The 24,949-nt window shown below is 39.5% G+C and overlaps 4 protein-coding genes across 4 annotated transcripts; 3 read left to right on the top strand and 1 right to left on the bottom strand.

Moving 5' to 3' along the window:
* Positions 1-158: 158 nt before the first annotated feature.
* LOC118903996 (histone H2B type 1-L) lies at positions 159-565 on the top strand. The gene has a single exon (XM_036869624.1). The coding sequence runs from the start codon at positions 159-161 to the stop codon at positions 537-539; it is 381 nt and encodes a 126-aa protein (XP_036725519.1). The 3' UTR covers positions 540-565.
* Positions 566-6,501: 5,936 nt separating this feature from the next.
* LOC118903995 (histone H2B type 1-N) lies at positions 6,502-16,541 on the bottom strand. Its single transcript, XM_036869623.1, has 2 exons — positions 16,043-16,541; positions 6,502-9,426 (listed from the first exon to the last, which is right to left on the bottom strand). The coding sequence occupies exon 1, from the start codon at positions 16,444-16,446 to the stop codon at positions 16,066-16,068; it is 381 nt and encodes a 126-aa protein (XP_036725518.1). The 5' UTR covers positions 16,447-16,541; the 3' UTR covers positions 6,502-9,426; positions 16,043-16,065.
* A 212-nt stretch (positions 16,542-16,753) lies between these two features.
* On the top strand, positions 16,754-18,295 carry LOC118903988 (histone H2A type 1-D-like). Its single transcript, XM_036869614.1, has 2 exons — positions 16,754-17,164; positions 18,254-18,295. Exon 1 carries the CDS (start codon positions 16,770-16,772, stop codon positions 17,160-17,162), a length of 393 nt encoding a protein of 130 aa, XP_036725509.1. The 5' UTR covers positions 16,754-16,769; the 3' UTR covers positions 17,163-17,164; positions 18,254-18,295.
* Positions 18,296-21,576: 3,281 nt separating this feature from the next.
* On the top strand, positions 21,577-21,888 carry LOC118903523 (histone H4). Its single transcript, XM_036868678.1, has one exon. It carries the CDS (start codon positions 21,577-21,579, stop codon positions 21,886-21,888), a length of 312 nt encoding a protein of 103 aa, XP_036724573.1.
* The last annotated feature ends 3,061 nt before the right edge of the window (positions 21,889-24,949 follow it).

Raw genomic sequence — 24,949 nt, 5'->3', positions numbered from 1 at the left:
ATTGGACAAAATTGATAATGACGTCATTACCAGAATTCGCCAATCAGACATAGAACTTTACTAAGTCTCATTTGCATATGCAGTTGTAAATAAAATGGACTCGCCTCGCGCATTGCTCAGTTTTTGTTTCTCGAGGATTTTGTTAACTTCTCTTCACCATGCCTGAGCTTGCCAAGTCCGCTCCTGCCCCGAAAAAAGGCTCCAAGAAGGCGGTGACCAAGGCTCAGAAGAAAGACGGCAAGAAGCGCAAGCGCAGCCGCAAGGAGAGTTACTCCGTGTACGTGTACAAGGTGCTGAAGCAGGTCCACCCGGATACCGGCATCTCGTCCAAGGCCATGGGCATCATGAACTCGTTCGTTAACGACATCTTCGAGCGCATCGCGGGCGAGGCGTCGCGCCTGGCGCATTACAACAAGCGCTCTACCATCACCTCCAGGGAGATCCAGACGGCCGTACGCCTGCTGCTGCCCGGCGAGCTGGCCAAGCACGCCGTGTCTGAGGGCACCAAGGCTGTCACCAAGTACACCAGCTCCAAGTGAGCCACTGGCTGCAAAGCAGTTGATCAGCTTCCGTCACATCCAAAGGCTCTTTTCAGAGCCATCCACGCTTTCCAAAGAGAACTGGCACTTAGTTTAAACAGCTTTTGAGGTCGACAAAAGCAGTATTAATCTGAAGCCTTTAGTAAATGCTGCTTAATTTGTGCAACAAGTTAGATTTTGGGTTTGTGGTATTTCAAATAAGATGATCTGACAACAAGTTGTACATGTTACAGCCATCACCCAAAACGAATTTTATTGTGCTTATTTCACTTACCGTCCAGCTCAGCTTTACGCTGAGGATCAATCTCTGAGTAAGTTAGTGGCTAGCAAATTTCAAATGCTCTTTAACTGTAACTGAACGTTTACTTATCTTACATCATTTTTCAGCAGTCATACACTTGCCATTCCATGCCCTGACCCTCCCCATGCTTTATAAATATCACCCCAAAAAATGAATTAAAGGAAAACAAGCAGGTTGTGTTCCCTTTAGATTTTTCATGTAATTTGATCCTGCTGCATTATTCTTAACTTTTAATGTTTCACCCCTTTTGGGAATGGCATTTCTGTTCACTATTATTTTCACATGGTCAAATTTTTTAATTGGGAAAAAGAATTTAAGAGTATCAGTTTCTTTTCTAAATCAGCTCCACATTTCATCTCACTCTGTTTCCTCTTTACCTTTTTTCCCCTTGTAATAAGGGAGAAATTCTAAATGAAAAGGCAGTCTTTGAGACCTGAAGGATGGCATTTTTCTCCAAGGGGGAAGCGCAATCTCCCGGTGTTTAGGCCCGTATTTCAGAGCTAATTAGGCATTCTCAAGAATCAGTGGGGAAATATAAGTCCCAAACATGCTACAGACTATCAGATATTAAGATGGTAAAAACCCAACATCTTTACTGTTTTTCTAGATATTATTCAATCTTTTCCCATTAAAAGACAGGAGGACTTGGGCTTCTGGGAATAGAAAGCACAAAATTGGGGCTGAACTTATGAACTCAGGAGCAAAGGAGAGTTAAGCCAAAACTGTAGACAAAAGCCAGTGATTGCCTTCCCTGTAGCCTCAAAAAGGTCACTAGAAACATGCAGAATATTTATGGAGTTTAATATTAGTTCATTTCTTTACTACATCAATTAACATTGAATATGAAATTAGAATTGTTATTGAGGTAAGGTAGTGAAGACATGACTAATATTAGGCCTAGAAAGATACAGTTATTTCCTGAAATGCACCATATAGCCGTTCTCCATTCTGTTTCTGTTAAGCCCCAGTTCCTCTAACATCTAAATCCTGTCTGTCCTGCAAAGCCAATCCCAAATCTAATCGCCTCTCTGATTATTCCAACTTGCATTGTTTTACCTTCTTGAAGTTTCTCCAGAGTTGTTTTCCTTTTTATTTCAACCTCTCCCACACACGTACACCCTGTCTATATGCAAGCCAGGACCTCCCAGTCTTTCCTATATCTTTATGCCTTTATCTCCATTAGACCTAAGAAGTGTGATTTATTTCTAGAGTATTCTTTCAGTATTTAACATTTTATTTTACAATTTTTTTTTTTTTCTTTTGGGCCGTGCCATGGCCTGTGGGATCTAGATATCCGACCACTGCATTGGAAGCACAAGAGTCTTAACCACTGGGCCGCCAGAGAATTCCCTTATAATTCATTTTTTTTTTTTTTTAATTTTCTTTCTCTATCCTTTTTTTTTTTAAATTTTATTTGTTTATTTATTTGTTTTTGGCTGTGTTGGGTCTTCGTTTCTGTGCGAGGGCTTTCTCTAGTTGCATCGAGCAGGGGCCACTCTTCATCGCGGTGCGCGGGCCTCTCACTGTCGCGGCTTCTCTTGTTGCGGAGCACAGGCTCCAGACGCGCAGGCTCAGTAGTTGTGGCTCACGGGCCTAGTTGCTCCGCGGCATGTGGGATCTTCCCAGACCAGGGCTCGAACCCGTGTCCCCTGCGTTAGCAGGCAGATTCTCAACCACTGTGCCACCAGGGAAGCCTATAATTCATTTTTAATCAACATTACCTGTGTCCACTGTTATGATTGGCCTATGGGACCTACACTTGAAATCAGGAGACCAATTCCTAAAACATTTGCCACTTACTTTAAGAGGTCAAGATTTTGGCTTCTCTGAAACACAGTTTCCCTATCAGTAAACTGGGGAATAACAGCAATTCCTAGTCACATGACTACTGTGAGGATCAGTGAGACTGCTTTGTGAATGTCTAAGAATTATTATGCACATATTTTGTATATATTAAAAAGGAATCTTATACATCTATTTGGCATTTGAAAGGCTTAAGGTCATCTTCATTTATGAAACTGAATCTCAAAGTTCAGCCGGTACAGTGTTTTCTAGTTCATTTTTTCTTTCAATAAATATTTGTTGAGCACATATTATGTCCCATAAACTCTTCTAGGTGCCAGAAATATATCAATGAACTAAACAGAAAGGAAGTCATGCACACATAGAGTTTATTTTCTAATGTGGGAACAGACACGCACATAAAAAAAAACAGCAACAAAAGAATGTCAGAAGATAATGAACATTAAACATTTGGGAGGAAAACAAAGCAGAAAAGGAAGATAAAGAATGGTTTTGTATCTTCCATTTTAATAACATAATCACAGAATGCTCCTCAAGAAGGTGAAATTTAAAAAAGATGAAGAGACAAGGGAGTGGGCAACTGGGGAAGATTCTTCTAGGCAGAAGGAAGTAGGAACAAGAGGCCCCGAATGTATATGTGGGGTAAGGGGGAAATACCCGGTGTTAGACAAGGGACAACAGGTGGCCAATGTGACTGGGACTGAGGTGGCAAAATAGCTGGAGGTGGGAAACAGTGCTGGGAAAGGGGCCTTCCAGAATGTGTAGGACCTTATATGACAGTATAATGGCTTTGGATTTCATTCTTATATGTTTCAAATTCTTAGTAGCTGCAGAAAGCTGTGGGTTTTGGGTGATCAGCTGTGACTCATTTTGACCCCTGATCCTGGACTTCAAAAGGACAGTGGGCATGGTGCTCTGTGTGGAAGTGTCATTTTACTTCTTTGCTGAAACCTCTCAGAGAAGTCAGAGAGAAGGACTACCAGGCCAAGTCAGGGCATCAGGGACCCCAGAGAAGTACCAGACGCTTCCTTACAGATATAGGAACTCCAGGCCTTTTACTCCCAGCAGTTACTTTTTTTTTTTTAAAGTGGGATGAATATCAGGAGTCCCACTTTTTTTTTTTTAATTAATTAATTTATTTATGGCTGTGTTGGGTCTTCGTTTCTGTGCGAGGGCTTTCTCTAGTTGTGGCAAGCGGAGGCCACTCTTCATCGCGGTGCGCGGGCCTCTCACTATCGCGGCCTCTCTTGTTGCGGAGCACAGGCTCCAGACGCGCAGGCTCAGTAATTGTGGCTCACGGGCCCAGCTGCTCCGCGGCATGTGGGATCCTCCCAGACCAGGGCTCGAACCCGTGTTCCCTGCATTAGCAGGCAGACTCCCAACCACTGCGCCACCAGGGAAGCCCCCCAGCAGTTACTTTTTGTTCCAGAATAGTCTTCTTCTCCACAGCCTCCTGAACTGAGCAAATTCCTGTGAAAGAATCACCGATTTTGAATCTGTTTCCAGTTGGGGGTCACCAGGGACCACACAAACAAGAGCCACTGACAAATAAGGATGTCTTTCAAACATCAAACCCATAACCACCATTTAACACGTGCATCCACTCCTGAATCTTAACCTTTCTGCAACTTCTTTAGCTTTTTCTGGCCTTATTTCCACCCTTGTCTCAAGCCAAGAGAGCGAAATCTCTCATATTTCTTCTCATGGTACATTATCCATGTAACTAGGTAATAATCAAAGGGCCACTCTCACTTTTACGTTCCTAGTTTCTCACTCCTCTTGTGTCCAGTGGTACCCAATTTTAATCATGCATCAAACTTGCTGGTAGAACTTTGAAAAAATATATTACTGCAGAGCTTTGCCCCTAGAGATTCTGATTCAATTTATCAGAGGAGGGGCCTGGACATCTGGGGTATTTGAAATTCCCCAGCTAATGCTGATGGCTATGAGGATTGAGAGGCACACTCTTCTGTGCCAACTGTGGGAAGTAGCCTCTAAGATGGCACCCAGTGACCCCTACTTTCTAATATTGGTGCCCTTCCCACATTGCTCCAGCGTTATGGTCAACAGGATATGACAGAAGTAATGGTATGTCACTTTCAAGATTCGATAAGGGACTTCCATCTTGATCACTCCCACTCTCTTGGATCACTTGTTCCAGAGGAAGGAAGCCAGCCTTTGTCATGAGTAACCTTATAGAGATATCCACATGGTGAGGTACTGAGGCCTCCAGCCAACAGCATTCTAAACAAGCTTTTTCTTGGACTTTAGAAGCTCCAGTCCCAGTCAAGCCTTTAGAATCTAAGGTTTAGATGACCTGATTGCAGCTTTGTGAGAGATCTTGAATCGGACTACCACCTAAGCTGCTCCCAGATTCCTGACCCTAAGAAACTCTATGAGGTAATAAATGTTTGCTGTTTTAAGCTGCTCAATTTTGGAATAATGTGTTACCCAATATATTTAGTTGATAATATACCAACTGAAACCTTAGCGATCCTTTCTTTCAAGGTCAAACCTTGTTATACCTCTTCCAAGAAACTTTCCCAGATTGCCACATTCCAGAATAATATTACTCCCTCCAAATTCCTACAGCAGTTAATATTAAATAGTTTGATGTAATAATAATAAATATTAATTATATTACATTTTATATATACAATTATACATAAGTAGTGTTATATTAATGTTATATAATTTATATAACATATATAGATCTATAATTTATATAGAAGTATAAAATATAACAATAGTGCCATTTTGCCATTTACTGGTTTATGACATTGCTTATTTTATTCAGTATTGTTCAAACTTCAGTTATTTGAGTTCCACTTTTATGATTTTTTCTTTTTTCTGTATCAGGGTGCAATCTATATTATTGTTTACTTAATATTTTTTAAAAATATATTCTTTAGGGGAATTCCCTGGCAGTCCCGTGGTTAGGACTCTATACTTTCACTGCTGTGGGCCCACGTTCGATCCCAGGTCGGGGAACTAAGATCCTGCAAGCAGGGCTGCTCGGTCAAAAAAGAAAAAAAAAAAAAGAAGTGAAATCAATGTATTTTAAAAGACAGCCATAGTGGAAAATTCCTGCTTCTGACCATGAACAGAATACAAGTATAAAACAATATGTAAATATGTAAATATATGTATATATTATTCAATTTCAGTTATATGCTATTTGCTGCCTACTATTTTGAGTCTGAAACTTGTTCTTTGTTATGAAGTTGAAAGACTGGGGAAGGGGGCAAGGATTAACAAGTGTTTGCAAGGCCTTAAAGATCTGCTAGCACCAAATTAATGCTTTCCCAGTTACTTAATCAGAAAGATTTAAAGAGAGTAGAAAAGAGAATGATATTTTCACTCTCTGTTTCAACATTTTAAACACCAAAGTCCACATACTACTTATGATAATTTTCCATGCCCCCAGTGATACTTAGTACAGATCTGAGAAAATACTGGTTAATTAATGTACTATTTAATTGAGCCACTATTATATGTCTAACTCAGGAAATATAAAGCTATATGACCCAGGGAATCTCACTTTGTGGTGGAACATTTATTAAATTACACTTATTTTTATTTCTCATATTATTTAATAATTATTTTGTTGAAAGAAAAAAAAATCTATGTAATGTCTTTTTCATAGTAACTTTTATTTGTGCACCTCACCCGGGTCCCAAGAACACACTTGGAAGCAGGGTACATCATCTCATAAAATCCTTCTAAGAACTGGGGCCTTATTATTATCTCCATTTTACAGGTAATCAGAAGAATCACAGTGTTAGGCTGCACCCTGTAGGCCTGCAAGTCCTGTAATTGCCCAGCCTCGAGACCAAAGAAAATGCCTGGAGACAGCAACAGAGACATCAATGGTTTATTGAACAGGGGATCTTACATGTCTGAAGCAAAGTTCTAGAGTGACTCCCCACTCTGTACCAACAGCAGACAGGACATGGCAGCAGTCTTCATGGTGGGGGTTGGGTGGGGGGTGTACCAGTATACCAGTTATAGGGGGGACTGATGTCAGGTGGGCTCATCAGTTACCGGGGAAACCAGCAGAGGAGGACATCCCTCACTGTCCCTTTGGTTAACAACCATCAAGGGGGCAGATATTTCTCTTTAATAACCCAGCATGCTGGAGCCGTTCTGTTCTAAGAATCAGAAAAATTTCTGGTTGGAGCTGGGGCAAGCACTTAAGCAGATACTGATAAGCTCTATGATTAAGAGGAAAGGTCAGTCCTGTGACTAGGGTGAGGTGAAGCAGGGACTGTTCGATCAGGGGATGTACAGAGAGCAAGAGAACAGCCATCTTGTGTGGCCTGATCATACACACAGGCTCACTGAAGCAGCATCCAAGATAACCAGCTAACAAGTACTGGGCAGAACTTCAGTCACAAAAGGTTTTCCAGGGCCTATGTTCCTTCCACCTGTTTAGGCTGCTTTAGAGTAGGTTCTTTACTAATTCAGATTATAAGAATGACCTTCCTTTGGTGCTCTATTTGTTTTTGCTATTTTCAGCATTTTATTCCCATTCACGTATTTCTCTTGCTTATCTCCGGTACATCTGGAAGTTCTTCATTTCGTTTGCTCTAATATTTTGTCATTTGAGGGATTATTGAATGTCAGAGTTTACGTCATGGCTCTTCACTCAAGGATCTGCCCTCAAGCAGTAAACTGTACAGCACTTACATCTTGCTTTTGGCATATAGGGGAAAAAGTCACAGTAGTTATTGGCTGTCATTTATTAAGTGTGTACTATCTTTGGATACTGTGCATTATCTAATTTATTTTTCCAATCAAATGAGGTAAGTGCTAGTGGTATCTTTGGTCTACAGCTAAAGAGACAGAGGATTGGGATTGTAACATTATAGTAACATATTGGCTGCTTTGTTAGTTTGCTACAGCTGTCATAACAAGGTACCTCAGTCTGGGTGGATGAAAAAACAGAAATTTGTTTTCTCACTGTTCTGGAGTCTAGAAGTCTGAGATCAAGGTGCCAGCAGGGCTGTTTCCTTCTGAGGGCTGTGAGGGAAGGATGGGTTATAGGCCTCTCTCCTTAGCTTGTAGACAGCCATCTTTCCCCCTCTATCTTCACATGTGTTCCCTCTGTACTTGTCTGCATCCAAATTTCATCTTCTTAAAAGGACACTAGTCATATTGGAGTAGGACCTACCCACTTTCCAAGGACCTCATTTTAATTTAATTACCTCTTTAAAGACTCTATCCCTAAATATGGTTACATTCTGAGGGTTCAGCGAGGCTGGGGGAGGCAGATAAAATTCTCCCCATAATAGCTGCCTTCCTTTAAATAGAACAGCCCATAGAAATCAGGGGTGTATGACTCCCTTCCCCCGGACTAGGCCTAGTTTTGGTTCTTTGGAATGAGGAGGACAAAAGAAACTAAGAATAAGGATAGGTTAATGTTTAAACGTCTACTTTAAAAATAACTACATTGTATCTATTGCAAATAATTAAACAGCATTCAGGTCTCATCCACAGTGATACTTTAGCCTTTCACTTGGGCAAACCTGGATTGCTGACCCTCTGGGAGAATGAGTATAAAGGGTCTTCCCAGGGGGGCTGCTGCTTCAGGGAGAGGCCTCTTCTTGTCTATTTCATTACTGCTGTCAAGGCAGAAATAATGGTCAGATAAGAGATATAACAACAACTCCATGTCTCACATGGCGCAATTTCAGTGGGCAGGTTTCTCTCTGCTCCTTGGTGGCACAAATTTCCAACAATTGAAATACAGGGTGTCTGCAAGCATTGTGTGAGTATAAGTTGCAATTTTCAAACACTGTCTTCTGGAAAAGTTACAGACGGAGTTTAGTTTGTCTTAATTTCAGTACTATAATCAACAGGCAGACTTTGCTATACATGCTTGTTTCCCACAGGAAAGGCAAAAGTTGTTAATTGTGCAATGATGATAGGGTAGAGCAATGATGATAGGGTAGAGCTATAGGACCCTCCAAAGAGAATTTTACCTGTATTCTCCAAGAAAAAAAAAAAAAAAATTGCCTTTTTTTTTTTTTCCTGTTCTTGGGAACAAGAGGGAGAAACTTTTTTTTTTTTCAAATAAAGAATGGCATCTTTTTCACTATTAAAACAAATACGAATGGGTCATCTCCATTTGTTTTGAAAGAATTTAGTTTGATGATAACAAAAGACCACAAAATCTATCATTTGTACACTGATGGCTACTACCATGAGGTTTATAAACTGATTCTGTCACTGATCCTCTAGCTATTTAGACAAAATACTCCCCTTCTCTGTGCATCGGTTTGTTCATCTAGAAAATAGGTATGGAATGAGAGTGGCCTTAAAGTCCTATTGCAGGCTATCATCTTCCTACATAGGATGGACTGAGGTCCAGGACACTGGAGCAGCAGGGCACGGTGCAGATGAATGGTATATATTCTTCTATATTTCTTAACTCCATCAAATTACAACTTAAAAATTATTGAAAGTCATGATTTGTGGTTTGTAGAGGTCTATGTTCCATGGTGTGGCCACTGTGAAAATTTAACACTAGGCTTGAAGGTAGCAACAACTACAGTCTGATGTAGCCTAAGGAGATAAGCATCCCACCTTAAGAAGTCAGGATGTTGTTCAGGGATTTCCCTCCACCAAGATTTTGGATCCAACAAAAATGTATCAGAGGATTGTCAGGATGGCAGAAGCGGAGAATCCATAGTAGATGTCATTCTGAGTACTCTGATGAGGTTAATTATTCTGATGACTTCAGAAGGATCCCTTCTCAAGCACGAAGTGATGGATGTAGTTCTGGAAAACAAGGCATAAGTGAAAGTTCAAGGAAAAAAAGATGTGACTGAAGAGATGGTAGCTTTGATAAAAATGTCCTTGACAGTGAGGTGAAGGTGTTTGAATGTTAAGCTCGTTGGTGTGGACACTGCAAAAAAATGGAGCCAGAATGAAATGCCTAAACTTCAAGAGATTTGACTCAAATATAACCTATACTTTTTAAGGTATATCCTATTACCATTTACTGATAAGGTATTGCAGTTGATCTCTGTGTGTTTAAATTTTGGGCTTCACAGACACTTCATAAAAGTTATTGATTTCTTCAAATTTATAAACCTGATTTCTTGAACCAACAATACAGTGTTTAGTCTCTTCCTCTAGTCCTGTGACTAGTATTTATTTACATTCAATTTACCATCTCACTTCTTTGATCATGAACAACTAACCCACTATGGCAACTGATGTGCTAACTTGAGCATTGTTAACAAGAACTTGAGTTATCACTGGACCAGAGGGTACGCCTGCAGTGACCCATATCAATTTTACACAGCTGCATTTTAAAGATTTTAAGGATTGGAAGTCCTAGAGTAATTTATGGATTGACATTTTAAAAAAATTTTAATGAATACTATACCTTGATCCTATGTCCAGTAATAGTAGACTAGGCAATTCAGATAAATCCTGATGCTTAGAACAACTAGAAGACATCTGATTGAAGGGTCAGGCAGCTAACAAGAAAATGAATTACAGAGCCAAGAATCAGAAAAAGAAGAAAGCCCAGGGTACTAGGCAGCTAGAAAATAAGAAAGGAAGAAAATCTCCATATACTATTGTGGAATGATCTTCAGGATATATATTTTAAAGGAAAAAAAAAAAAAAACCCAAGATAGAGAAAATTGTGTGTAAGATGTTACTGTTTATCTAGTAGAGGGGTACTGGGACTTCCCTGGTGTTCTAGTGGTAAAGAATCCGCCTTCTAATGCAGAGGAAGCTGGTTCCATCCCTGGTCAAGGAACTAAAGATCCCACATGCCAAGAGGCAACTAAACTGGCGTGCCACAACTACTGAGCTCGCACGCTTCAACTAGAGAGCCCACGTGCCGCAAACTACAGAGCCCACGCGCTCTGGAACCCGCGCCACAACTACAGAGCCCACGCACCCTGGAGGCTGTGCGCCACAACTAGAGAGAGAAAACCCGCACGCCACAACTAGAGAGAAGCCTGCACGCCGCAATGAAAGATCCCGCGTGCCTCAACTAAAACCCGAGGCAGCCAAATAAATAAATATAAAATAAATATTTAAAAATATACGTAATAGAGGGGAACTAAGAATACACAAATGTATGCTTATAATTAACAAACAAATAGTGGGATGTTAAATCACAACGTTAAAAATTGTTACCTGTAAGATGAGAGAGGCTACAGGCTAAAGGAGAAAGACCTCTTTGAACATACCTTGATTTGACCTTGGAACTATGTAAAAATATTTTATGTAAGGATAAGGTTAAATTTTAAAAAGCCAAATCCCTAAACATAACAGCAAAATGAAGCAAATGGATCTGTGTATTCAGATGGTAGCATAAGTACACAGGAAATTATTTCCAAATAATTTGAAAAACAGTAAATCAAACAGTCCTAGTGTGACATAATTATTAAGGCAGCAGTTCTCAAAGTTTTTGACCCATGCACGTTTTAAAAGTATTGAGGATCCAAAGAATTTGTGTTTCTGTATGTTACTACTATTGATATTTACCTTATTAGAAGTTAAAACTGAAAGAATATTTGTTTTATTAATTCATTTAAAAATTACAATAAACCCTTTTCAACATACATATTTTATGAAGAGAGCTATATTTTTCAAAATTAAAAAATTAGTAAGAAGATTAGTACTGTTCTATATTTTGCAAATATCTTTTAAATAAGTTTCAGGATAATTGTGAAAATAATTTTAGAGTCACAGACCCATTAAAAGGATCTCAGGGACCCGCAGGGGTCCCCAGACCACAGTTTGAGAATCACTGCCTTTAGGACAAAGAGAAGGCTAACATTTTATTTATTTATTTAGTAACCACATTGTTGGTGGTAGTGTTGGGGATGGCTGTGGCAGAAGCTGGTACACAGGACAATTTGAGAATGCCTTGGGAATTAGTGTTTGGACTGATTTCCAACAATGGCAATCATTAAAATGCAATTTGCTCTCCTGAAATTTTATTGAACAAAGCATCAGCGAGTTTCTCAGGGAGCTATTTTTTGAGACTTGATCCTATAGCATTGCAGGAGGTGGAGTTTCCCCTAATATAAGTACAACAGAACCTTAAGACTGCAAAGCCAGGCACTTTCTGGAGAAGAAGATGCTCATCTCAGTGACATGGGGCACAAAGACTTGGGAAAAGATGAATAGTGAGACACACCAGGTAAACTTCTTATTCAGCTCATCGTAGTATTTGTTCCAATTGCTTATTATCATGGATTCATGGCTTTTTATATGCTGAATCTATTCCAGTAAACAACAACAACTGTTCTGTTTGTTTAGTTTTAATTCTCAAGTTAGCACTACTTACACCGTGGGGATTCTTTCAGGCTTTCTTGCCACTCTCATCTTAACTCTCTTTATTGTTACTCCAAACATGGGAGATCATCCTTGCTTTCAGTCAGCATGATGTTCTAGACCCATCAGAATTTCCCTTGTCTCAAAACTTGAAATCAGTTCCTCTTCAAGGAATTTAGTTTCTTGAATAGAGGTGGAAATCTCCACACCAGGGTTTATGTTAGACTGTTCTGCGTGATGCACCTGGCTGCATCAGATGACTGTGAGAACACTATGATGACAGACTAAAAACCCTGTTTTTTTTTTTTGTTTTTTTTTTTTAATTTATTTATTTATTTTTGGCTGTGTTGGGTCTTCGTTTCTGTGCAAGGGCTTTCTCCAGTTGCGGCGAGCGGGGGCCACTCTTCATCGCGGTGCGTGGGCCTCTCACTGTAGCGGCCTTTCCCGTTGCGGAGCACAGGCTCCAGACGCGCAGGCTCAGTAGTTGTGGCTCACGGGCCCAGTCGCTCTGCAGCATGTGGGATCTTCCCAGACCAGGGCGCGAACCCGTGTCCCCTGCGTTGGCTAGGCGGATTCTCAACCACTGCGCCACCAGGGAAGCCCAAAACCCTGTTTTTAAAGGCTAAGTGCCTGTTATTCTTTTCACAGAAAGTCCTTTATCTTGTCCCCAAATAAATTTTTTTTTCAATCAAACTCACTTTTCTTCTTGAGCTGATAGCTTCACTCTTCTCTGCCATATAAAACATCACCTCACCAAGGTTAATTTACTAGATTTTGTATCTAAACAACGTGTTTAAAAAACAGTATTATTAAAAATTTTATAAAGCATACAATGGACTTTTATCCAGGTATATATTTCTAAGATACACATAATACATTAGTAATTTTAATATTTCACTTTGAGCTTTTGGAAGAATCAATATAGTCCACAGCTCATAAACATGAGGATGCTCTTACTATGTTTTCTTTTTGCAATGCATTGTTGCAAATGATTCCCCCAGTCATTATCATCTGTACACCAGTTATTTTAAAAGAAAATGAAATTTTAATTTTTCCAACACTTTCCACTTTCTGATTATTCTATTAATTCCATTAAATATAATAAAAATATAATAGACATTAAAACTTAATATATACGTATACATGTATAAAGTGTATCCTGGCTAATGGAATGGTATAGCTAAAAATCTCAAAGGTTTGGCTCTATACTCTCCATCTCACTGCTGTTCTGTACCAAGAGCCTAAAATAATCAGACATTAGACAGTCAATGCTTTTATATCTTTTGTCACCCTCTTGGAGTAAGAATGTTGGAAAAATTGAAATATAACATATTTTAGTAATGTGTGTATAAATAAAACATTTTATGTGTATATTATATGTATATGCATATGCATAAATATATGTACATATACATATATGCAAACACTCATATTATGGTATAATTATTTTAATTGCAGGCAGCACTGAATTTCAATTTCTTAAGATTTTTAGTCAAATACAGCTATTTGGCCAAATACAAATACATTAAAACATACAGAGTATCTTAATATTTCACTAGTTTATTTTCAAGATATCAGTTTAAAATAAATGTTGGGGAAGAAAGAGTAAATTAAAACGAAGCTACAATCAAATTAATATCAAGAATTATTTTTTAGGGGCTTCCCTGGTGGCGCAGTGATTATCCGCCTGCCAATGCAGGGCACACGGGGTCGAGCTCTGGTCCGGGAAGATCCCACACGCCGCGGAGCAACTAACCCCATGCACCACAACTACTGAGCCTGCGCTCTAGAGCCTGCGAGCCACAACTACTGAGCCCGAGTACCACAACTACTGAAGCCCTCGCGCCTAGAGCCCATGCTCCTCAGCAGGAGGGGCCACCGCAGTAATAGGCCTGTGCACCGCAGCGAGGAGTGGCGCCCTCAGGCCGCAACTAGAGAAAGACCACGCGAAGCAACAAAGACCCAACACAGCCAAAAATAAATAAATACAATGAGCATCTGAGGTAGTATTTGTTGGCCTCATTCCACACATGAGGAAAATAAGGCAAAAAAATAAAATTAAATTAACTTAGCAATGTTATGCACATAAAATATTTCTTTAAAAAATTATTTTTTAAAAGTCCAGTGTTACATTTATACAATGTCACGTCCCAAATTTGAGTGGGATATTTTTATACAGTTCATATTCTCAAAACACTGTTCCACAAGAACCAACTGGTAGAAGACACTGATATATTTGAACTATATTTTAGGTGCAACTCCAGAGTCACATCACATATACATATTCCTAGTATTAAATGAGGTGTAACTTTATAGTTTTCTTTTTGTTTTTCTTGGACATGTGCAAGTACTTTAGAAAGTTATCATCATTGAACATTTATCATTTTATGCATGAATGGGCCATGCCTACACTCTCAATTTTATATCCTGTATTATTTTCACAATTAAAGCAGACATGATATAAAAAGTCATTTTTTAAAGAATTAAAACATATTTAAAAAAACCCTTAATTTATTAATGGATATTTTTCTTCATTCTAAGCACATGAGGAAATCCTCTGGGAAATATTTTGTCTGTATGTTTCATTATAACCTACATTCAAATTATTCTTTTTAATATGCTTAATATAAAAAGTCAGAAATTTGAAATTATAAATCACCTAGAAAAAATAATATAATACACTTTGCACAGATGTAGGTCATACTTATTATTAATTCTGAATGTAAGCCCTTAAGCAAAGATTCAAAGTAGTTTCCCCATCGCAAGACTTTAGTCCTTAAGACTTTTCATGGCTAGTCACTCATTTGTCTTGGCATATTGCAAATTAAACATATTAGGTCACCTATGTATTTTCATATGCAATATGAACAAATGGTAATTTTTGCATCAAGTGGTCACTTTGTAGAATAACATACTTCTTTGGGAAGCATTTCCATGCTGATTCCCTGTAAAGACTAAAATAGTTTTAAATATGCCATTCATTCCTAAGGGCCTAAAATGAAGAGATGGGTTTTGGTTTCCCGAATTGAGGATAGGGGAACAGCCCTTCTCTATTTTTAAAAAATTTATTCCGATTAATAGAGAAACAGTAAATGCAAGTGACATGCAGAAAGAAAGCAAGCATGGAGCGGATCCTCACAGTAAAGGCAGGAGTAGGACCTAATCCCTCCCATACAGAGGAATTTCACTCAGAGAAATTAGGGAGTGGACAAAATGGCAGAGTTCTTCCCACAAAGCCGCGTGGCCCAGAAATCTCCCAATTAGGATAGACTCACGAGGGACACCGTTGGTAAACTTCAAACTGCGCGCGCAGCGTCTGGATTGGCTATCGATAAACGTGGCACCTGGTTGATGTGTGCGATAATTTGAATTGGATTCTCACTTCCATTTGCTTTTCTTCTGCCTTTCTAACTTAATATTTGGCAAACCCAAACCCAGGGAAAGGGGAGGAGAGACAGCACCCCTCCCCAAAGAAAACATAAGTGAATAAAACGATTTGTACCTTCCTTATTGTGTGCCAAGCAATTCATTAGTCAGGTACGTACACGTTAAAATTAAGGATGGAGCGCTCAAGCCATTGTTAGCAAAATCTTTTGCCGGGTTCAAACTTAAAGGCGAGAGGATTTTCCTTTGGGACAAAGTGCATTTTGTCTTCTTCACTACGTTTGTCTGATAATGAACCTCACCCTTCTCGACATAAAAACATATAAAAATGTCTCGAGTATTGCTGCAGCACCACCTACATTGTAGTGGAAGTAATTTCTAACAAAATGAAAATGAGGAAACGCGAACAGAAGGAAGACCAAATGAAGACAGAAAAGATGACCATCTGCAAACCAAAGAAAGAAGCCTCAGAATAAACCAACCCTGCTGACAGCAAATCTTGGCCCTCTAGTTTCCAGAACTGCGAGAAAATAAATCTGTTGTTTAAAGACAAAAAAAAAAGAAAAAGAAAAAGAAAAAGAAATCGCGGAACTTGTTATACTTTGCACCAAATAAGAAACACCTGCTATATAAAGTGAGTGCCACTTCTCTTCAGAAGATTGAGTGGCTCTGAAAAGAGCCTTTGGGGTGTGGGGCCTAGCCTTACCGCTCGCTCCGCTGCGGCCTGGCTCATTTGGAGCTGGTGTACTTGGTGACGGCCTTGGTGCCCTCGGACACGGCGTGCTTCGCCAGCTCGCCGGGCAGCAGCAGGCGTACGGCCGTCTGGATCTCCCTGGAGGTGATGGTAGAGCGCTTGTTGTAATGCGCCAGGCGCGACGCCTCTCCCGCGATGCGCTCGAAGATGTCGTTAACGAACGAGTTCATGATACCCATGGCCTTGGACGAGATGCCGGTGTCCGGGTGGACCTGCTTCAGCACCTTGTACACGTACACGGAGTAGCTCTCCTTGCGGCTGCGCTTGCGCTTCTTGCCGTCCTTCTTCTGAGCCTTGGTTACCGCCTTCTTGGAGCCCTTCTTCGGGGCCGGAGCAGACTTGGAGGGTTCAGGCATGGTGCGGAATTAACTGCCAAACAGTTCAAAAATAACAGGAAGAATGAGAACAAAGCTGAGTCCGCTTCCTTCACAGCTTCTTAAACAAAGGAGGCAGTGAGTAAAGTCGAGGGTCTGATTGGTGGTGAATCCTGGAAACGTCACGTAACAGTTTTGTCCAATCAAAATAAGTGTATTTCAAAATCCGATTTCATTGGGTTAAGTAAAATTAGTTTTTGCCAATAGTACACCTTCATTTTCGCGCCCAGTGAAAACTATAAGTAGGGTAGCTCTCGCTGTATCTATTCAGACCTAACTCGTATTGGTGGGTTTTTACTTTCGGTATGTCTGGACGTGGCAAGCAAGGGGCCAAAGCTCGCGCCAAGGCCAAGACTCGCTCCTCGCGGGCCGGGCTCCAGTTCCCCGTGGGCCGAGTGCACCGCCTCCTTCGCAAGGGCAACTACTCCGAGCGAGTCGGGGCCGGCGCGCCGGTGTACCTGGCGGCGGTGCTGGAGTACCTGACGGCCGAGATCCTGGAGCTGGCAGGCAACGCGGCCCGCGACAACAAGAAGACGCGTATCATCCCGCGCCACCTGCAGCTGGCCATCCGCAACGACGAGGAGCTCAACAAGCTGCTGGGTAAAGTCACTATTGCTCAGGGCGGCGTTCTGCCGAACATCCAGGCGGTGCTGCTGCCCAAAAAGACCGAGAGCCACCACAAGACCAAGGGCAAGTAGAAGTCCGTCGTTCTTTGCAACTCAAATCTTTCCAAACCAAAAGGCTCTTTTCAGAGCCACCCACCTTATCAACAAAAGGAGCTGTGCTTTCAAAGTCACATTGTTTTGGAAAGCAAGTCTGTTGAATATTAATCTTATAACAAAGTTTGGCTAAGTCATTTACATCTAGGTCATTTCCCCCAGAGTACCTTAATTGCCTTCCAAAAAGTAAAACATTTGCTTACATAATTTAGGTTAAATTTATGAGCAAAATTAACATCTTTGTGATTCCTCTACAGGGGCAAATGTCCATCAGACAAAAAACAGCACCATACGACTTTGGCCTACCTTCCCTTCTAATTCAATTCAGTCTTACTGCGCACCACACACCCTCCGAAATGGGAATAGAGTAGTAATCCAGACAGGTAAATTACTTGTTTAAAAGTAACTTCAGGCAGAGAATACATTTCATAATGGACTGTTTACATCAATGATGGTGAAGTAAAGGCGGTATGGAACTGCATTAGGAAGAGGGTGTGCCTTAACAAATAGGAAAGGTCGATTGTAAATCACTTATCAGGTTCTTATAGTCCTAGTGCTGTCAATGATTTTTGCTTCCCCTTTCCCCCACCATCATCGCTCTCACCTTCTCTCAGATCACCAAGTCACCCTAGCTAGAGAGGGCCTTCAATTCCTCTCCACATCAGCTCATGTGTAGTTTTCCTTATGAATACATTTTAATGAAAATGAATTTCTATGGCATTCCTAGTCCATTGGAATAGGTTTTCTGAGTCTCCTGAAATATTTGTTTTATACACACACACACACACACACACACCAGGCCCCCTGCAGTAGAAGCGCCGAGTTCTAACCACTGGACCGCCAGGGAATTCCCAGTATATCCTATATTTCAATCTGAACTGCAATCACATGTAAATAATATTCCTTGGAATAAAAGTGACCTCAGCAATCACAAACAGGACGTAAATGTTACCTTTTTTCCCTTTTCTTTTTGGCTTCATTATTTGATGTTGGAAGACCCGAATCCTGATTTCAGTGAATCTAATTATTCAATTTTTCCCTCTTAAAAACTCATCTGCGGGACTTCCCAGGTGGTCCAGTGGTAAAGAATCCGCCTTCCAATTGAGGGGACGCGGGTTTGATCCCTGGTTGGGGAACTAAGATCCTACATGCCACATGCTGCTGGACAACTAAGCCCGCGTGCCACAACTAGAGAGAGAAAACCGGCACGCCACAACTAGAGAGAAACCCGCGCGCTGCAACGAAAGATCCCGAGCACCGCAACTAAGACCCAACGCAGCCAAAAAATAAAAATAGATAAATAAATTAAATAAATTAAAAAAAGAAAGTCATCTGCATTACTTGAGTTTGTATATTTTAAACAAATATATCTCAGAAGTAGAACTGTCAAGTAGAGTAAATGATACAGCTCCAAGGAAGGCCTATGAGTTTTTTCAATTTTTAAAAATAAAATATGCTGTTGTTATTATTATTGATATTGATCATGCAATTACTAACACTTGCTTCATTGCATCATTCTATTCCCCATGGCAAGAACCACCACATTGTTAAAATAATGCCTTTACAATTATTGATGTGGTTTTGATTGATAAAATCAATGAACTTATAATCAAATAGTTGATAAATGAATATAAATTTTTGTTTTAAATAAAATAAAATATTCAAGTGTGATATGTCATTGCTTATAATTCCACATGTTAACTGAGTTTTTTAAATTAATGGACTATTAAACCAATTTCATTGGGTAAAGCACGTACTGTTCTTTACTATCTACATAATCAGAAAAAAAGTAAAACTTGTATTTAAAAATGGAGATAACAAACTTTCCAAAAATCTTGCCAAAATAATTTAGATATTTCTAATTTCAATTAGATGCTGAAGAACTTTTTAGGACTCCATAGTTTATACTGTAAAGTTGTTTTCATAAGAGGTACAGTTCAAGTTTAGTAGCACAAGATTTATGAAAGTATTATTTAAACTTTATTCCTGGAGTTGGTCTTCCCATTAATTTTCCTTTCTGCAGACTCTGGACTACCATGAAAGAACCTAACAGTATCTTCCCATATTAGATTTGTTGTGTATTGTCGGGGAGCAAGGATTTTCCTCTACCCTTCTAAGGTTCTTTTAGCTGGCCTCATCATCAAATTGACATGAGATAGATTAACAGGAGAAAATCAAATTTAATTTCATACATACGGAAACCCCACATACCTGAGAAATTCAAAAACAGAAAGGTAAAATGAGGTATATATGCCATCATGAGCTAAGGAATGGCTTAGTGGCTTCCAAGCACAAGAGGATAATTCACATGGACAATAAGAGGGAAATCAAATATTGGGTAATTAGTTTGCCCTGCCATGCAGCTGGCTCACTCAGATAAAATTTTTCTCAGGTAATAATTCTCATAGTGGGAAAGACCCCCAATTCAAATCCTTCTAAGTAGTTAAGGGAGGGGCAGAAGTTTATCTTGAGATTGCAGGATCTCAATTGCCTTTACCTCAAAATAATCAATGTGCAAATGTGGCACATTTTGGGGAGCTCATTCTGAACACTTTTGGTATCTTATCCATTAGTGTACAAATTCCCTTGGAGTGGAGACTGGGTTTTATTCATATTTGCATATCCCCAGACCCTAGTTCAATGACAAGCCCATAAAATATAGTCAAAAAATTCTGTTAATTTTATAATAATAAAAATACTTATAAAGTAAATAAGTGATATAAATAAAGGCAAAAAAGAAGTTGAAAGTTAAACAAGGATGAGATCACATGGAGGAAAATGTAGGGATTTTCAAATGAATAACTTCAAAGTAGCTAAACTGGAGGAAGGAGCCTAAAGATCAGAGGGATCCAACGAGCAAATATAAGTTGTAAAGAGTTACACTGCCTTTTCACTTCATGATATTAATTTATCTGGAAAAAAATTGATCTGCATGACCTTATTAATTTGGTGTACCTCCTACTTCCTTCTGCAGTCTAGCAACAGTCTCAGATTTAAATAAATGCAACTGATGTTAATGAATATTAATTACCCGGTGGAATAATGAAGATACTGAGTGATTTTGGGGAAAAGTAACTTGGAAGAGGGCAGGGACTCTGGACAAGGGGCAGACACTAAGTACAGAGAATTAGGGAGCCTTCAACAATACAAATCTCTGAGGCTCCCAAACAATGCCTTTCCCCTAAGGTGGTTTTTTGTGGTTTTTATAAATTTCTCCTCTTCCAGACCTTTATCTATGCTTACTATTTCAATTGTTTATATGAAAACATTAGTTTCACTGGTTCTGTGGCTGAGACCCTCCTGTAATAAAAAAAAAACCCAACAGACTAACAAGAGAAAAACAAAGTTTAATACTGTGTACGTCTCATGTATACATGGAATAAACAGAGGGGAACTGAGTAAAACTCCCAGAAGTGGCCCGAACCGCCACTTCAAATATCATCTTCAGCTAAAGACAAAAGACGTGGGTGCGGGGGGGGGGGGGGGTGGCTGTTGTAGGAGGTCACTGGAAGAGCACAGTAAACAAGGGGAGGCCGATTAAATCCTGCACCTTCTCCATTGGTAAGTTTCTTGTGAGTTATCTTTCTCTTCCTGGCGCATTGAGTGAGACACCCTTACAAATGGAGATTTCTCATATAAATGTAAATTTCCCTTAAAAAGGGGTGAATTCTATTCTGTTTTTAGAGCTTCTCCTGTGTCTGCTTTTTCTCAGAAACAGTCCGCTCAAAATAATCCTTATGCTAAAGGATATTTGGGAGTGGCGTATTCTGCTACCCTTCATTAGAAATGTCAGTATAGTATATACCCAAGTATAGTGAAGAAGTAAATTTTTCTTAAATGGAAAAAAAATGATTTATTAAAAAAAAAACTGGCTGCTAGGGAGTTGGTTAAAACTGTATTAAAGAGCATTCATAAGAATAACAAGCAAACATAAAAAATGTATTTTCTCTTTAAATAAGGGAAATTGGTTAAAATGTATTCAAAGAGGTTCCAAAATGCCATTTGCGGCATTGCATACATTTTCTTTGAAAGAATATGTGCTTTTATCTGTTCACCAAAATATTGATACGAAATTAGCTACCAGCAATGATCTATGTGTGGTGAGATAACGAGTTTTGCCCTTTTCCACAACATTTATGTTTTGCGTTCGCATTCAAAAGCAATTGTTAAAGCCTTAAACACGGTAACAAAATAGTTACCACCGTGTGAAACACAGTACAAAGGAACAAAAAAGGCTTTTTTTTCTTTTTGGTCAAATTCCCCTCCCCCCTCCCGGGGCGGGACTTCCCGCTACCTTTCTCCAGGTTCTCAGTTCGGTCCGCCAACGGACGTATAAAGGCCTGCATCTGGGAGCCCTGGAAGTTAACCTTTGTTAAGTCTCGAGGTTTTCGGCATGTCTGGTCGCGGCAAAGGCGGTAAGGGCCTTGGAAAAGGGGGCGCCAAGCGTCATCGCAAAGTTCTGCGTGATAACATCCAGGGCATCACAAAGCCTGCTATTCGACGCTTGGCACGGCGTGGCGGTGTGAAGCGCATTTCTGGTCTCATCTACGAGGAGACCCGCGGGGTGCTGAAGGTGTTTCTGGAAAACGTAATCCGGGATGCCGTCACCTACACAGAGCACGCCAAGCGCAAGACTGTTACTGCCATGGATGTCGTCTACGCGCTCAAGCGCCAGGGACGTACTCTCTACGGCTTCGGCGGCTGAGTGTTCACGCTCTTTGTTCAACAAAAGGCCCTTTTCAGGGCCCCTATCTTTTCATCTGAGGAGCCGTGATGCTGGTTTGTTTTGAGCTTTTTCACGCTTCACATTCTCTACATCCTTGGCTCTTCGTTTTGCTCTTTACCCTTAACTATTTATGAGCACAGCTTACACCCTTTACTGTGAAAGTTCCTTTGCTTGAGCACAGAAAGCTTAGATGGTCATAAGCTGGAAGCAAACGGATCACCCAAATACATGTGACTTGAAAGTTTTACCAGAGTGACATTTCTCTTTGTAGATGGAGTGCAAGCGAATGTTTAGAAAGGGATGAAAAAGAAGTGCACCTGGCTCCTCACTAATTCGTGGCATATTTAGTATACGTAAGGCCTTACGATTCGATCACAATAACCTATTCTAGCTCCATGTGTCCTCTGCTCAAGAAACAAACCCGTGGCTGTTAAATAGGCTTTAACACTCCAGTATGGAAGGCTGATAAAGGACAGGCTCACTGTAATATCTCACAGAATAGTTAGTGAGGGTGGGATGTGATTAAAAGGCGTTTCAACTAAATTATAAAAAAAACAAGGTCGCATTACAGAAGTGTTCTCTACGATGAAAAAATAAAGGCAGCCCTCTAAGCTAGGAGACCTAATTAAAAAAAGATCCTTGGTAGAGTTTTTCCTAACAGATTAGGAAATCCAGACCTAACCTCAAAAGAGGCCTTAGTATCTTCCCACAGGTCTTCGAAGCTATAGGAAAAAACCCAAAGCCAAAGGTGAAAGCTTGACTAATGCAGAGACACAGACTAAAGGACAACTGCCCACATGTACAAAAAATGAGAAAACAATGACCAGATTTACATATTTTATAGCTGAAGTTAAAAATTCCCTCGCCTCACCAGTAGTTAATCTTCATAATGTCAAGTGCTAAACACTCATCTAGCCAGTCTCCCAACTCAGGAATGTTTCCTCTTTGAAATACAATCAAGGAAGATAACACAATCTCTGTTCCAAAAAGAGACAGGCCTAACTTCCCTTATCACAAGATTCCAAATTGCTAAGCCTACATAATGTTTGAAAGGGTTGTACCCATTTAGCTGTATAAAAGAGATTTCTCTCCTTGCTTTGCAATCCCTTTAGCAAATTGCCTGTGACATGCTTCACATTCTGGTTTAATGCTTATGCAATAGTAAAACTTTTCTGTTCCTACTCCCTTTTTGGAGAGCTTTTCTGAATTGGGAGATTTTGCTTTTAATTATATTTCCCCAGCATTTTCTGAGGGTCTATTACTATTTGTGGCTTTCCATTGATTTCTCGAATAATTTTGACAAAAGTCTCCCAGTTCTTTAAAAAAGAAAAAAGAAAAAAAAAAAAAACCATCAAAAAAAATCCCTAAGTATTCTGTGCATAGTTTAAATGCTATCTTATACCCAATATTTTAGTATTTGGCTGTAGAAATCTCTTATTACATTCATAGCCTGATTTCTTTTTGATATTACTTTTTCTAAATCCAGACCCCCAAATTTTGAATAATGAAGCCATTAAGGTATTATCTATTTATATCTAAATTATTTTTGTTGTTGTGACCACTAGGCCAAACGTAAGGTTTGTTCTCTCATTTATATTTGTAATGAAGCGTATACAGTTGTGAGAATTGTTCTCTATATATTGTGCAATGTTTGAAAAAAGAAAGCAAATCAAAAGAGGAAACTATACATTCCTAAGTTAACCAGATAAAATGTTATTGATATAAATGTTTAACAGTTATACTTTTTAAGTTGGGTAGACCATAATTATATGCATATAAAAGACACAAAAACCTGCCAACAGATTTTGTTCCTAGGTATAAATACCTTCTCATTTGGTGACAATAATAGCAAATACTTTATGGCCTATATCAAAGCGCACTGGGAGGTATGTCAATGTCCTCGCTATTCATAATACATACCTAAATTGGCGATTCTATCCTACTCCATACTGATAATGTTGATTAATATAATACATTGACCAGACGTTTTCTCTCTTATCATCAACAGATAGTTGCTGGTTTTCTATGCAGTTATCTCTAAAGGGCCCCTGCTACAAAACAGATCTGAAACTGAGTTTTCCAGAAGAAACATCAAAAGAACTTTAATAAATAACTGTACCTGATACTGTCAAGCTCTACCACAGGTCTGATTTAAGATTTTGCAAGCCATATTAGAAGCAGGTTGCTTAACCCAAGATCAACAAAGCAATGATTAATCACTTTTTTTTTTTTTTGGCCACGTGGCGTGAGGGGATTTTAGTTCCCCCCCCCCCCCCCAGGGATCGAACCTGTCTCTCCTTCAGTGGAAGCGCGGAACCCTAACCACTGGACCGCCAGGGAATTCCCAAGAATTAATCACTTTGGACTGAATGAACTGATTTGATTGTGGCTAAAGGTCCTTTACTAAAACCTTTTTATATACTTTCAGTTGCTATATTTTTCAAACTGACTCATCAAATTTTAGAAAAATATTCCATTAAAAGAACTTTTGATAAAAAGTAATACTTAACATGACTTTTGAAAATATATAATATAGATTGATTGGCCCTGTCTACAAAACAATACAGAAGAGTGATGGGATTTTATACAAAATCCTTTTTCATAGGAATGTGGTTATTAATATAGGCTTAGAACTAACCACTCCTCCTTAAACAAGTAAGCCTTCATCCCTTTTTCACAACTATGTCATATTAATAAAAAACAGACCAAGTTAAACAAAAGATAAAAATTTAAATACTCTATTATAAAATACCTATCTAAAGGTCTGAGCATATCTAATCCAATTCTTGATCTTGGCTTCCTAAATATTATGAAATATGTATTTCTTATACTATTTGCAAAGATTTAATTCTGCTACAGAGAAACAAATGTGATGGATGAACTCATAAGATGCATTAAGTACTGTATAGATAAGTAGTTAGAAAGTAGAGCACATGTGTGTTAAGTATAAGGAGAAAGGACCAGGAGATCTGCACGATCCTGAGGCACTACTTATACCTGATACACCTGGACACTAAATATGCCTGGGTTACATGAGTCA

This window comes from Balaenoptera musculus, chromosome 11 (genome assembly GCF_009873245.2).
Source record: "Balaenoptera musculus isolate JJ_BM4_2016_0621 chromosome 11, mBalMus1.pri.v3, whole genome shotgun sequence".
NCBI lineage: Eukaryota > Metazoa > Chordata > Mammalia > Artiodactyla > Balaenopteridae > Balaenoptera > Balaenoptera musculus.
This window is presented reverse-complemented; position numbering and strand designations above follow the sequence as displayed.

Excerpts from the sequence above, each read along its gene's own strand:
- LOC118903996 (XM_036869624.1), top strand. The coding sequence starts at position 159 with ATGCCTGAGCTTGCCAAGTCCGCTCCTGCCCCGAAAAAAGGCTCCAAG.
- LOC118903995 (XM_036869623.1), bottom strand. The coding sequence starts at position 16,446 with ATGCCTGAACCCTCCAAGTCTGCTCCGGCCCCGAAGAAGGGCTCCAAG.
- LOC118903988 (XM_036869614.1), top strand. The coding sequence starts at position 16,770 with ATGTCTGGACGTGGCAAGCAAGGGGCCAAAGCTCGCGCCAAGGCCAAG.
- LOC118903523 (XM_036868678.1), top strand. The coding sequence starts at position 21,577 with ATGTCTGGTCGCGGCAAAGGCGGTAAGGGCCTTGGAAAAGGGGGCGCC.